Below are 14,965 nucleotides of genomic sequence, written 5' to 3' on the forward strand. Positions count from 1 at the left end.
TGTAATGTGTGTTCTTGTTTGATTTCACCAATGTGCTTCTGCTTCTGCTTATTCTTCTATTCCTATTGTCTTATAACCAGAACATGCTTCTAAAGTTTCATCTAATCCTGAGGAAACTGTCGTAGGTGGACGAATAAGTAAGTCAATAAATATAGAAATTTATATTTTTTATTATTTTTATATATTTTTTATAATATATAATTAAATATATTTTAAATTAACATTCAGCATAGATCTGCCATTTAAATGTGTATAAACTTTAGGCAAGGCAAATTTATTTGTATAGCACCTTTCATGTAAAAGACAATTCAAAGTGTTTTACATAAAACTTTGAGCATCACAGCCGTCCAGGAACAATAAGTGCTTTAAAAACAGACTTTAAAAGAAATGAAAGAAAAACAGAAAGAAAGAAAAAAATTGACAAAAAGACTGAAACCAAAACGTTTGATCAGATTTTTGGAGTTAAATGTGAGTCACAGAATAATTAATGAAACCTGATGAGAGATTTATTGATTTATGGATTTATTATCAGGTTGAACTGTGTTCGCTGAGGAAAGAGAACAATAAAGAAAAGTAGAGTAAAAGTTTACAGATTTTTATTTCCTGCTTTTCCTCCTGCTAACCTGTGTGTGGTTTGTATTGCTGTGTGCGCGTGTGTGTGTGTGTGTTTGGTGTGTGTTTGTTGTGTGTGTGTTTGGAGTGTGTTTGTTGTGTTTAGTATGATTCAAGTCTTCCTGGCTGGGTTCTGGTCTTCACTAACCCTCCTCCTGGTGTCTCATGTCTGCAGTTCCGCCTCATCGTGAGCTCGTCATGCTGACTAGCTGTCAGCTGGCGGTTTAACCTGCTAGTTAGTGTTAGTTAACTAGCTGCTTGGGTTCGTCGGCGACTTAGCAGACTGCTAGCGGTGGCAGTTCTGTCACTAACAGGTAGGACGACTTGTTATGTCGTTAACTGTGCCGATTAGTTCTGGGTCAGACTGTTAACTGGGATAGTTTAACCTGGTCTAAGTGTGGTCGCGCTTGTCTTCTTTTTTGTTTTATGTTTATTTTCTTCTTCTTCGGTGTTTTTAAACTTCACTAACTAGCCCGACGTTAGCTTTGCTAGCAGCCTGCTAGCAGCGCAGGTACTTTCCAGGCGCTGCCCGCTGGATTCCTTTTAAATATTGTAGGATTTAAAGTTTCATGAGTCATTTGTGGAAAAAAAACATACATATTAAACATAAATATTAATTAATTATGAGTTATCTGTTCAGATTGAATTATTCGGCAGATATACTTATTTTTGGCAAATGGTCATTTTAATCCCATTTAAACTACTATGTTGGCTTCGTTAGTTTAAACTTTATTTTCAGGTTGTTTTTTTTTTACTACATAATATTTGAACCTCCTGTAAAACAACGCCGAATTTACCAGAGGACTTTACCAATATGCCCAAACTAATTCTCTGAACTGTAATATTTAGTAAATGTCAGATTAGTTGCAACGAATTTAAATGTTGGAATTTTAAAATGCGGTTTCGCTTTCAGTGGTTTGTGTAGACGGAGCAAAATAAAATCTCAACTCTGCTGAAACCCAGATCTGCAGAACCTTGTAAAAGCAGATTAAACTGATTTATTTTCAGAATAAGTCTTTATTATGAGTCAGCAACAGAAAATAGTTTCTTCTTTTTGTTGTTGTTGTTGTTGTTTTTTTGTGATTTAAAATTTAAAACCACAACTCTATGAAAAGTTGGGTCTAAAATGTAAAAAAAAAAATGAAAGCAATGATTTCCAAATCTCATCAGTCATAATTCATTCTCAGTAGAAGATAACCAACATATCAGAGGATGAAACGGATTTGTTTCACCATGACATGAAAATACGAGCTGATAGTGAATCTGATGGAAAAAGTTGGAACAGGAGCAACAAAAGGCTGGAAAAGTACCTGGTACAAACCAGAAACACCTGGAGGAGCATTTGACAACTAACCAGGTTACCTGGCAACAGGTCAGTAACATGACTGGTATAAAAGGAGCATTTCAGAGAGGCAGAGTCTCTCAGATGGAAAGATGGACAGAGCTTCACCAATCTGAGACAAACTGGATCTAAAACTGTGGAACGATTTCAGAAAAATGTTCCTCAGACTGAAGATCCTCCATCTACAGTGTAGAACATTAGAATGGCGTCGGCAGCTTCTGCATCATGAATATTTATGTTTATAGGGAATAAAAACTGTGTACATGAGATCATATAAGTTAATTAGCATTAAATAGATATGCTAATGTATATTTTAGTAACTTATTTGACTTAACCTAAATATGAGCTGTTAAAAAAATTAATACTTGTTATAAAACAGATTTATTCTGATGTTACATTTATTATTATTATTATTATTATAGTTGTTTTTATTATAGTTTTGTGTGGCTCTACAGTGAACTAAAACCAAAGAATGAATTGAAAACACCCTTGTCTAATGTCTCAGGTTTACTGGATCAGGACTGTTTAAGTCCAGTTCCTCCGTCCTCAGATGATCAGCTAATCTCTGCGAGTCATGAACAGAAAGTAAAAGTCAGGGTTTTTTTCAGATCTTTAGTTTCTGTTCAGTAAATAATAATCCATCTGATCTGATGTCCCTGTGTGTCCTCAGCATGTTCTCGTCCTGCTGTGATTGGCTGTGTTTGGACTCAGGTGATGTGGACGGATCAGGTGACACAGACAGGCAGAATCAGGCCTACACCAACTCGGCCTTCAGCAGCCAGCCGTCTCCACCACCTGGACACACCTGTAAGGCCTGTGGAGGGTCGTTTGATACACCTGCCAAGAAGGTAACCCTGCCCACTGTGTGTAGCCCCGCCCACCTGCTGCCATCTGACCTACTTCCGCTTAATTCAGCAGCTCCCTGCTGGACACACTGATAAACAGGAAGTCATGTCCAGTCTAGGCCTGAAACTTATAATCCTGTTATTCCATTTAATCAGTTACAACAAATAGTAGATTAAAATCCCAGTAATCAATGCTTCATTTAACCATGAAAATAAAATAAAAAGTTACATTTAACACATCACTTCCAGTCTGTAGATCCAACTTCCGGTATTGCCTGCCGGTAAATGAGAAGCGTACTTGTTTGCTGATAACAACAGGAAGTTGTTGTCGACAATAAAAATAGTCAACAACAAATTTACGCGTCGACTATTGCCAGCAAAAGGAAAAAAGAAAACCTACAGCGTGAGACGTCGTCTTCTTCTCTATCTCTGCTTAGAGTTGCACATACGCAATAAAGTCTGCCAGTAGAAAAATATGGTGACCGACCAGGGAACAAAACAGCAGCAGAGGACGTGAAAAGTCTGGGACAACTTCACGTTAAACTTATAAAATACATTAAATACATGTGAGGTTTGTAAAGCGGACCTTGCGTACTACGGAAGTACGTCTGCAATGCTTGAACACTTAAAGACGAGGAACGTCGGACTTACATAACCTCACGCAAGATTTCAAAGCTGAAAGTGAAATAAGAGCCGTTTAATAATTATGAGATACATAATCTGAGTGGTCAACTAGTCGTTTTAATAGTCGATGACTAATCGACTGTCAGAATAGTCATTAGTTGCAGCCCTAATGAGAAGAGCAAGGAGAGAAGCTACAGAGCGAAGGAGAAAAAACAGCCAGAAAAAGCACCAGAAAGTGCCAAGAGTGGGATCGTTTCAGACTCCAACCAAACTAAAAGACTGTACGGTCAGACCGAGCTAGCGTTCACCGTCAGACCGAGCTAGCGCTCACCGTCAGAACAAGCTAGCATTCACCGTCAGACCGAGCTAGCGCTCACCGTCAGACCGAGCTAGCGTTCACCATCAGACCGAGCAAGCGTTCACCGTCAGACCGAGCTAGCGTTCACCATCAGACCGAGCTAGCGTTCACCGTCAGACCGAGCTAGCGCTCACCGTCAGAACAAGCTAGCATTCACCGTCAGACCGAGCTAGCGCTCACCGTCAGACCGAGCTAGCGTTCACCATCAGACCGAGCTAGCGTTCACCGTCAGACCGAGCTAGCGTTCACCGTCAGACCGAGCTAGCGCTCACCGTCAGACCGAGCTAGCGTTCACCGTCAGACCGAGCTAGCGTTCACCGTCAGACCGAGCTAGCGTTCACCGTCAGACCGAGCTAGCGCTCACTGTCAGACAGTATTTATTTGATTTGCTCCCTATATTTATTTTAATTAATGTTCAGCGTGTTATATTTTGTTACCAGGTGATGACATTACTGGTTTTCGTTGCCATTGTTAAAGTCAGAATGTAGAGCAACAGCTGCACATAACCATTATTACAGTATATAAATATGTATCTGTTACTGACTTCAGTACAATTACAGCTCAGCTGCATTTCAGTCACAAGATCTTCAAAGGAAAACAAAAAACTTATCCAATTAATCGATTAATCGATCGATTACAGTGGCAAATTAATCGATTATTAAAATAACCAATAGCCACAGCCCTAGTCCAGTCTGTTTGGTGTTGTGGTGTTGCCACGGCAACAGAGTTCAACCCTTCAAGGCTGGTGTTAATTTTTTGTTTACACTGCCCCACCTGTCTCTGTCTCACCTGTCTCCGTCTCACCTGTCCCATCTGCCTCTGTCCAACCTGTCTCTCCTTCTTTGTCTCACCTGTCCATCTGTCTCTGTCCCACCTGTCCCCAGCATGTGTGTGTGGACTGTAAGAAGAACTACTGCAGCCGTTGCTCCGCCCAGTTGGGGTTCCGTCCCCGCTTGTGTCACACCTGTCAGCGTTTCTATGGTAACCTGATGGAGAGGGCGGAGTTAATGAAGCTGAAAGTGAAGGAGCTCAGAGATTACCTGCACCTGCACGAGGTGTCCACCCACCTGTGCAGAGAGAAGGTGACGTGTCCTCAGTCGACCAATCAGAGATGTTTATATTGTCGTTGTTAAACGTGGACTTTGTGGTCTGCAGGAGGAACTGGTGGAGCTGGTTCTGGGTCAGCAGACCTCCCCCTCCAGCAGCTCTGCCCCTGACATCCCCATCACTGACCCCCCTTCAGCGACGACCTCTGTCCCTCCTGATGTGACGGCTCGGATCCCCACCCCCGACCCCCCCGCACCGTCCCCCATGTCCATCGCCCCAGACCAGCCAGCTGAGGAGCCGGAAGCCCTGTCCTCAGACACAGAGACGACACCCACTGAGGAGGAGCTGCAGGATGAAGAGCAGGTAACGGACCAGAACCAGCACCAGACCCTGTGGTTCTTGTCCTGGTGACTGATGTTAGTCTCCTCCTGGTCCAGGTGTGGGACCCTGAGGAGGTCCCGGTGTCGGGCCGCCGGGCGTCCCTGTCGGACCTGAGCTGCGTGGAGGACATCGAGGCGCTCAGCGTCCGGCAGCTGAAGGAGATCCTGGCCCGGAACTTTGTCAACTTCAAAGGCTGCTGTGAGAAGTGGGAGCTGATGGAGAGGGTGACACGGCTCTACCAGGACCAGCAGAACCTGCTGGGTGAGTCAGACCTCAAGGTCCCAGTCTCAGAAGTCCAGTACAGCATCACTTCCTCTTCACAGTGAGCCGAGGGTGTTTACAGGAACATCTGGAACAAACAAACATTTACCTGTTTGTCTCACTGAGACGCCACAAATCAGCTGATGCACCAGCTGATCACAGAAAACTCGTGGTCTTCATGCGTGATGTCATCATCATCATCACTGTGATCTAGTGTGCCTCTAGAGAGAGAGTGGCGCCACCGGAAGCTCAAAACGCTTGCCGATCACGTGGTCCATGTAGCCTCCAAAAGTTCAGGAAGTGCTTGGCGGCCAATACAAAATAATAAGAAAACTACGATAATCGGTAAATAATGATCAATGAAGGCTTTGCTCTGCAATATTTTTATAGTTGTGTTCATTGATATGAATCATGTTAAGTTTACTAAACCTGTATGACATCAACATCATGTAAATCGTAATATTTTCTGTTTTTTTAACTTTATCTTTCAGACTGAGGCATACCAACAGGTGACGACAATGATTTACAAAGTGACTACACAATAAATCTAGGCTCACAGCATAATGATAACTGTTCTTACAGGAAATCTATATCCAATAAATAAAATTTAGATCCCAATTCATTTAAAATAAATGGGTTATCTATTCTTACTTATTAGTATCTACTTGTGTGAATTGCTTTTAAGTCTTAAGACTTATTTTGACTGAGGCAGACTGATAACTACACAAGTCTGGACTCACAATATAATGTGTTCTTACAGAAAATCCATGGCAAATAAATAAAATTTTGATTTCAATTCATGGAAAATACATGGCTTTCTATCACTATTTGTTAACTATCCCAAGACTTACTCCCTACATATACATAATAAATCAGACAAACACCCTTTGTTTTCCAAATGCATTTAATACCTAAAAGAATTCCTTTACAATAAAACTCGACTAGATCAGCATATCTAGCCATTTCTTTTCTCTGCTATCCTTGAATACAGTCTTCACCATGGTATGCTGTGCTGCATGGGGATGCTCCAATCGCTCAGAGAAAGGCGTGCGTATGTATGGCTTCCCCAAAGACAGGGACAGAAGGAAAATATGGATGGCCAAAGTCAGCAGGATACATCTGACCACCATCAGGGACTGTAAAAACAAAAAATATGTGTAGTAATCATATTAAAACAATGCATTTACACATTTTCAAAGACCATCTCATTGGGAAGTTTATTTTTAAATTAAACACATCACAGGGAGATTTATATGGTTGAGGTTGCAGAATTGTAGAAAAAAAGACAGGAAACAACACTTAAAAGTGGCCAAACCAGGAAGGTGAAGAAGAACAGTATCCCAGTTAACGTCAGGCAACCCCAGAACTAATAATACAACATAATTAATATATAATAGTATAATATATAGTAAATATATATGACTGAACTTTTCACCCTGCAATATCAAATGACAGCCCTAATATTGTATAATTGTATGGGCTGTACTATTCGACAAAACAGCTCACTTTCTAGTTATTATGTAAAATGAACGGTGTAATTATTGGCCTGGCCCACATACAGAATCATCTTCATATCTTTGTCCATAATTCCACAGCCTTATAAATACATTAAAATTAAATAAAAATGTAACTACAATCGCTCTCCCTACACATTAACCTCGCTATCAACGGCGTTGGATCAATTTATATTGACGAACAGAATTTACATTCATCAGCCTGTGGCATCTGCTGCTATCAGTGTGCTAGCATAAACTTTTATCGGTTTATAATCTCTAAATATATTAATCTAGACGGTGACAATCCATCAACATATTTAATTACTCCTGTCAAGTTGATTTAGATGCACAACTGATATGGAAATATGACTATTAAAACATCTTACCTTGAAGAAGTGTAGCTCCGACAATCTGCTCCATTAAAATACATTGACCGTCGCTTAGCTTTTGCTAACTTCCGGGAACTTTTGAGGGGCTCCATACGCCACCATTGTTGTGAAAAAACTAAACCATTGCAGTGAACGGAGATGGCGCCACTCTCTCTCTAGAGGCACTCTACTGTGATCCAGCTGATTAACAGCTGACATTGATTAATTATCAGTTTTCTCTTCTTCGTTTGGTTTCAACATAATTTTATAAATAATAACATAAATGAATAATAATTAATAATAATAATGTTTTTATTATTATTAATAATAATTGCTCAGCCCGAAAGGGTGACATGGGCCTCCCTCCCGTGGGCTCACCACCTGCAGGAGGGGCCATAGGGGTCGGGTGCAGTGTGAGCTGGGCGGCTGCCGGCGGCGGGGACCCTGGCGGTCTGATCCTCGGATGCAAAAGCTAGCTCTAGGGACGTGGAATGTCACCTCTCTGGCGGGGAAGGAGCTTGAGCTGGTGCGCGAGGTTGAGCGGTTCCGGCTAGATATAGTTGGACTCACCTCGACGCACGGCTTGGGCTCTGGAAACACTGTCCTTGAGAGGGGCTGGACCCTTTTCCATTCTGGAGTTGCTCCCGGTGAGAGGCGCCGAGCAGGTGTGGGCATGCTCATTGCCCCTCAACCTGGCGCCTGTACGTTGGGGTTTACCCCAGTGGATGAAAGGGTAGCCTCCCTCCGCCTTCAGGTGGGGGGACGGGTCCTGACTGTTGTTTGTGCTTATGCACCAAATAGCAGTTCAGAGTACCCACCCTTTTTGGAGTCCTTGGAGGGGGTGTTGGAGAGCACTCCTTCCGGGGACTCCCTCGTTCTGCTGGGGGATTTCAATGCTCACGTGGGCAATGACAGCGAGACCTGGAGGGGCGTGACTGGGAGGAACGGCCCCCCTAATCTGAACCTGAGGGGTTATTTTGTTGTTGGACTTCTGTACTTGTCATGGACTGTCCATAACGAACAACTTTTTGGCCTGTGGGACTCCAGAGGCAGCTGATGGGTATCTGCGGGCTAAGCGGAGCGCAGCTTCGGCGGTCGCTAAGGCAAAAACATGGGAGGAGTTTTAGAGGCCATGTAGAATGACTTCCAGACGGCTTCAAGGAGATTCTGGACCACCATGCGGCGGCTCAGGAGGGGAAAGCAGTGCTCCGTCAATACTGTTTACAGTGAGAATGGGGGGCTGCTGACCTCGACTTGGGACGTTGTGAGGTGGTGGAGGGAATACTTCGAAGACCTCCTCAATCCCACCAACATGTCTTCCGATGAGGAAGCCGAGTCTGGGGTAGCTGGTGCTGGTTCTTCTATCTCTGGGGCTGAGGTCGCTGAGGTGGTAAAAAGCTCCTCGGTGGTAAGGCCCCGGGGGTGGATGAGGTCCGCCCAGAGTTCCTTAAGGCTTTGGATGCTGTAGGGCTGTTTTGGCTGACATGCCTCTGCAGCATCGTGTGGACATCGGGGACAGTTCCCCTGGACTGACAGACTGGGGTGGTGGTCCCCTCTTCAAAAAGGGGGACCAGAGTGTGTGCTCCAACTACAGGGGGATCACACTTCTTAGCCTCCCTGGTAAGGTCTATTCAGGGGTGCTGGAGAGGACGGTCCGTCGGATAGTCAAACCTCGGATTGAGGAGGAGCAGTGTGGTTTTCGTCCTGGTCGTGGAACAGTGGACCAGCTCTACACCCTCTTTGGGGTCTTTGAGGGGGCATGGAAGTTTGCCCAACCAATCTACATGTGCTTTGTGGATTTGGAGAAGGCATTTGACCGTGTACCCTGGGGACTCCTGAGGGGGGTACTCCGGGAGTATGGAGTGCCGGACCCGCTTGTACAAGCTGTCCGGTCCCTGTACGACCGGTGTCAAAGCTTCGTTCTCATTGCCGGCAGTAATGAGTAATTTAGTTCAGAAATTGTAGAACTTTCACCACAAGGGGGCAGAGTTTTACCAGATGAGGCCTTTTCCTGTTTGTATTTATGAGCAGCTTACAGATCTAACAGAAAATCTAAATCTTCATCATCTGTCTCTTCATCAGTTTGACCAGAACTGATGAAATCAGCTGACTGACATATTGCTGTAATTCTGGTTCTGGTTCTTTCACAGTAATTCAGCTGTTTTTGTATCATCAGCTGTGAAATGATGGAGGTAAACATGTTGTTTACTTGTCAGTGTGACCTGTTTATAATCCGAATGTCCTCCTGGATCCTGGTTCAGGTTTATCCGTCATATGACAAACATCCAGAAACCTGATCCCAGACCAGCATCCTGGAAACAGGAAGTGACCCAAAACCTCTGCTCTGTCATCATGGATGATGTCACATGCTTAATGATGATGTCACACATTTACTGGTGATGTCACGTGTTTACTGATGATGTCATGTGTTCTCTGTTTCAGCTGCCAACTCTCTGAACACTGCAGGTGAGCTCGTCTTGGTTCTCTTGGTTCTGAACTTTTCACCTACCAGAACCAAAGTTCTGATCTGGTCTCTATGAGCTGATGTGGTCTCTCTGACCTGGTTCTGGTCCTCCTCAGATCCTGGCGGCGGCCCAGTTTCCGGTCTGGAGGAGCACCTGTGTCGGATCTGCATGGACTCTCCGATCGACTGCGTCCTGCTGGAATGTGGTCACATGATCACCTGCACTAAATGCGGGAAGCGGATGAACGAGTGTCCGATCTGCCGGCAGTACGTGATCCGGGCCGTGCACGTGTTCCGGTCCTGAACCTGGACCCAGGTAAACCACCGCCCCTCAGCCAGACCCGGTTTGACCCGTCAGAACCATCATCTCAGCTTCCTCTTCCTCTGCAGGGACCATCTCCATGGCAACAACTCAAACCAGATTTTTCTAAAGGGAACTTCTGCAGAGACTCAACGTTTTTACCTCCTGTCTGTTTTTCTGCTTCCAATTAAATCACCAGTACTGACTGGTTCTGAACCAGTTCTAGGTTCTAGACCCAGCCTCCAGGTTCTGAACCAGTTCTAGGTTCTAGACCCAGCCTCCAGGTTCTGAACTAGACTCCAGGTTCTGGGCCCAGATTTCAGGTTCTGAACCAGATTCCAGGTTCTGGGCTCAGATTCCAGGTTCTGAACTAGATTCCAGGTTCTGAACCAGATTCCAGGTTCTGAACTAGATTCCAGGTTCTGGGCCCAGCACCTCTGAACCTCCTGCAGAATCTGGCCGAACCTCCAAACACAAACGTGCCTTCTAGTGCTGAGACTCAACACCGAACATGAGATCCAGAACCAGGACCTCTGAGTGGGTCCTACATCAGAACCAGAACAGATTCCAGTTCTTTTGGAATCAGAACCGCCTTCTCAAGTCTGGTCCGTTTCAGCAGCTTCAGGATTAAACCAAACAAAGCTGCTGCCAATCAGAACCCAGGTTCTGGTTCTGGTTCTAGTTCAGATATTTCAGTTCTTTCTAATCAACAAAATCATCTTTACCAGCAGGTGTGTGTGTGTGTGTGTGTGTGTGTGTGTATAAACATCATCAAAGGTTTAACCCGGTTCTGGGATCAGATCAGATTTTTCTCTGTTTGGATCAGCTGATGTTCAGACTGAACTTTGATCCTGATCAGGGACCAGATCAGGAGCCAAATCTGGATCAGGGATTGGATCCAGATCGGGGAACAGATCTAGGACCAAAACAAGATCCGGGTCAGGGACCGGATCAGGAACCAGGTCAAGATCCAGATAAGGTTCTGGGTCAGGGACTGGATCAGGATGTGAAGCTTGTTCCTCTCGTGGTCATGGTGGACTGGATCTTTTGGATGGGGTCATGGTGGAGCAGGTTTTGGTTCTGTGCAGGTGGAGAGAAAAGTGGGCGGAGCTTCAACCTGGACTCTGAACCAGTTCTCCCGTACTGACCCTGTGAGGGTCTGGAGCTGCGGTTTGGGAATCCGATCAGCTGATTGAATTGTTGATGTGTTTTTTTCCTGAAATATGTGAAATATTTTAACGTTTTCTGAGTGAATCATGTTGAATAAAAGTGATTGAAACTGGACCTGGTTCCGGTTCTGTGTTCTGGACTCCCTGATCCTTCATCCTGAATCTAAAACTGATGGCCGACAGGAATCAGCTGTTAATTTATCTGTAAATAACTTTATTTAATCAGACTTGTCCAACGATGAGTTTAGGAACATGAAAGTATTCAGTGTATATATATGTAAATGTGTATATATACACACAGTATATGTACACATATATATATATATATTTATATATATGAACGTAATCTGAGGACGTGACAGGGCTGATAACAGGAAATCTGGAACATAGAACAAGGCTGGATCTCAAAACGCTGCTGAGCCCAGCAGAGCAGCAGCCATGACAGTTTGACCACCTTGATTCTCAAAAACATAACAAAGTGTTTTAAGTATTTCTTTAGTTAATGTGAAATTGCTGTATAATATAATTAAATACAAACGTGTCCATCTACATGGTTTTATGTGGTCCTGGTACTGAGTTATGTGCTTAGTGCTTAGGGTTAGTTGCAGAGTTGCTGCTGCCATTACAGCAGAAAAAAGCCAAATACAAGCAACTGCCAAAATCCCAAACCCTGACAGAAACGGCCTTAAGGTTCATTTATGCTAAATAATAAGCTCACATACAAATAGAGCCTTCGTTCAGTCCCAACACAGCCACCAGCAGCAGCACGAGGAACGGCTGCGTAGCACAGCTCATGTCTTCGCCTCTGCAGGAAAAGACGTCCCAACCGCTGCTGGTTGGAGCGAAGTGGTTGTCGGGAATATTTTCATGTTTGCTAATTTAGAAAAATAAGAAAACTGAGACCTTAATCTAAAATTTTCCCCTCAACCTGAGCAAAAGATAAATGTAAAGGAGACAACGGAGGGATGACTTCTATAAAGGAAAACAGTGAAAAGGTCTTCTTGATATTCTGTCATACACCACAGCGGTGAAAAATAAGACCTGGCACCACATGGAAGCAAACAAACTGTAAATGCACCAAATCAATAATCCATAACCTACACAACCTACATAACCTACATAACATACATAACATACATAACATACATAACCTGCATAACATACATAACATACATATCCTACATAACATACATAACCTACATAGCATACATAACATACATATACTACATAACATACATAGCTTACATAACATACATATCCTACATAACCTGCATGACATACATAACATACATAGCCTACATAACCTACATAACATACATAACCTACATAACATACATATCCTACATAGCCTACATAACATACATAACATACATAACCTTCATAGCATACATATCCTACATAACCTACATATCGTACATATCCTGCATAACATACATAACATACATATCCTACATAACATGCATAACATACATAACCTACATAACATACATAACCTGCATAACATACATAACCTACATAACATACATAACCTACATAACATACATAACATACATATCCTACATAACATACATAACGTACATAACCTACATAACATACATAACATACATAACCTACATAACATACATAACATACATATCCTACATAACATGCATAACATACATAACCTACATAACATACATAACCTGCATAACATACATAACCTACATAACATACATAACCTACATAACATACATAACATACATATCCTACATAACATACATAACATGCATAACCTACATAACATACATAACATACATAACCTACATAACATACATAACATACATAACCTACATAACATACATAACATACATGCTGAGAAAAATCCACTGTGGATCCACTTTATTTACTTACCATCACCTCTGGCAGAAAAGCCATCAAAGCCAGAGGCTCGCGTTAGTCCAGGATCCTTCAGTTCCTCCACACAGCTGAGACGCTGGAGTTGTCCAGAGCTCCTCCAGGTGTTCCCGGTTTGTTCCAGGTACTTTTCCAGGTACTTTTCCAGCCTTTTGTAGCTCCTGTTCCAACTTTTTGGATTTTTTTTATGAACGAATAACACATTAAAGTTTTTGTAGCTTTATAGAAAACTAAACGTCTCTGGAAATAAATTTGGTATTTTGTGGAGTAAAGTGTTTGTTTTATGTGTGTTTGGTCTGTGTGTGACATCTTAAATTTACCTGAACCGGATCTCCTCCTCGTGTTCAGCCAGTTGTGGGTTTAATTATTTTCTCCTGGATTAACCAGCTTATAGTTTATTTGTTCTGAATTAAAGATGAGCTGAAGTCTTCTAAAGAACAAGCAGTAGTTGTAACACATGACCTCATCTCATGATTCAAAGCTGCTCAGGTGAGTCAGTCGGTGACATCATCACCTCTTTGGTTACAGTCAGAGGTTTCTATTGGACCCAGCTGTTGTTGTGACATCATGCGTTGCTTCAGCCAATCACCTTTCTGGCGGTTCTGCCTGACAGGCCAGAAGACGTGAAGCCGCATCCTCAAGGTGAAGATCCGTCTTTCTAAACCCGTCAAGTTCTCAGAACCCAGAAACTCCACAAATTACAAATAAACACAGAAATATGACAACGGCTCAATAAATTACTTGATATGCTAAAGAATTTCACAAAAAAAGTTAAAAAACATTTCTCATTAAAAAATCTATCACGTGATATTTCTTTTGTCATTTAAACTGTTTCAGTTTCATTTTGTTTTAATCCTCCGATTTATTCAGTTTGTCTTTTTTCAGATTTATTTAATTTATTTTATTGGTGCTTTTATTTATTCTTTACTTCTTTCACATTTTATTTCCATAAAATGTACCTGTTACATTTTTTTATTGTCCAAATCATTTATTTCTTTTTCATTTGATGTAAATGTTAAAGGGAAACAGAAATAAATGCACTTGATGGAATAAACAGAGGAAAGAAAAGCAAAACTAGAAATAATAGAAAATATGAGTATGAATTTCAAAAAGTGTCAATCAGTCAATAATTAAAGGAAGTTAGATGAAAATAAAATACAAAAAAAATTAAAATAAAACTGATAAATACAGCCATAAAAATAAAGAAGTAACACTTTATTATTATTAGATGTATAATTCATTAGAGTATTCATTGAGCCATTTTCATATTTCTGTATTTTATTTTTGGCAGTTTCTGCCTCCCGTACATTCAAACCTCAACCTCGTAGAGACAAGCTTTCATGGAAAACACACATAAATAAAGTTGGTGATAAAACGGTGTGTGTGTGTGTAACCGGTTACATGAAATTACCAGCTTTAATCTGCGGCCGGCCTCAGCAGACACGAATCAACTGAAGTTGGATTTCCATCAAATTCTCTTTAGACCAGTCAGTCTGATGCTGTCAGAGACAGGAGAAGTTAACTAGGTAACTAGTTAACTAGGTAACTAGTTAACTAGGTAACTAGGTAACTAGTTAACGGAGTCATACTGATGTGATGGTTCTGATCCAGTTTCAGTGTTTACACCGGTTTTCATCTGACGTTCTTCGTCTCTGCTCTTTGTTACAGCTACAAGGTACTACTCACATCTCCGGACTGGTTCTGGTTCTAGTTCTGGTTCTGCAGGGCCTTGGGAAATCCTCACAGCCTGTCCCGTCTTGTCCCTGCAGGCCACCAAGGACCGCAGGTCAGAACCAGATCTGGA

The 14,965-nt window shown here is 42.4% G+C and overlaps 1 protein-coding gene across 13 annotated transcripts; it reads left to right on the forward strand.

Moving 5' to 3' along the window:
- The first annotated feature begins 692 nt into the window (after positions 1-692).
- rffl (ring finger and FYVE-like domain containing E3 ubiquitin protein ligase) lies at positions 693-11,383 on the forward strand. 13 transcript variants are annotated; one of them, XR_006011623.1, is made up of 11 exons: positions 695-926; positions 2,460-2,539; positions 2,625-2,802; positions 4,666-4,863; positions 4,937-5,191; positions 5,266-5,470; positions 9,777-9,800; positions 9,915-10,114; positions 10,189-10,307; positions 10,346-10,402; positions 10,462-11,383. XR_006011623.1 is itself a non-coding variant. In XM_041995329.1 (9 exons), the coding sequence occupies exons 2-8, from the start codon at positions 2,529-2,531 to the stop codon at positions 10,100-10,102; spliced, it is 1,059 nt and encodes a 352-aa protein (XP_041851263.1). In that variant the 5' UTR covers positions 693-926; positions 2,460-2,528; the 3' UTR covers positions 10,103-10,114; positions 10,959-11,383. The 13 variants fall into 13 exon arrangements, 4 of the variants coding, with proteins under 4 accessions (XP_041851263.1, XP_041851265.1, XP_041851262.1 ...); XR_006011625.1 differs by having other exon boundaries at positions 10,500-11,383; XR_006011618.1 differs by having other exon boundaries at positions 10,189-10,480; positions 10,519-11,383.
- Positions 11,384-14,965: the final 3,582 nt, after the last annotated feature.

Source organism: Melanotaenia boesemani, chromosome 9, assembly GCF_017639745.1.
Source record: "Melanotaenia boesemani isolate fMelBoe1 chromosome 9, fMelBoe1.pri, whole genome shotgun sequence".
Taxonomy (NCBI): Eukaryota; Metazoa; Chordata; class Actinopteri; order Atheriniformes; family Melanotaeniidae; genus Melanotaenia; species Melanotaenia boesemani.

Coding starts and splice junctions, on each gene's coding strand:
- rffl (XM_041995329.1), top strand. Junction 5,471..9,776: donor GGACCAGCAGAACCTGCTGG/GTGAGTCAGACC, acceptor TCTCTGTTTCAG/CTGCCAACTCTCTGAACACT. Junction 9,801..9,914: donor CAACTCTCTGAACACTGCAG/GTGAGCTCGTCT, acceptor GGTCCTCCTCAG/ATCCTGGCGGCGGCCCAGTT.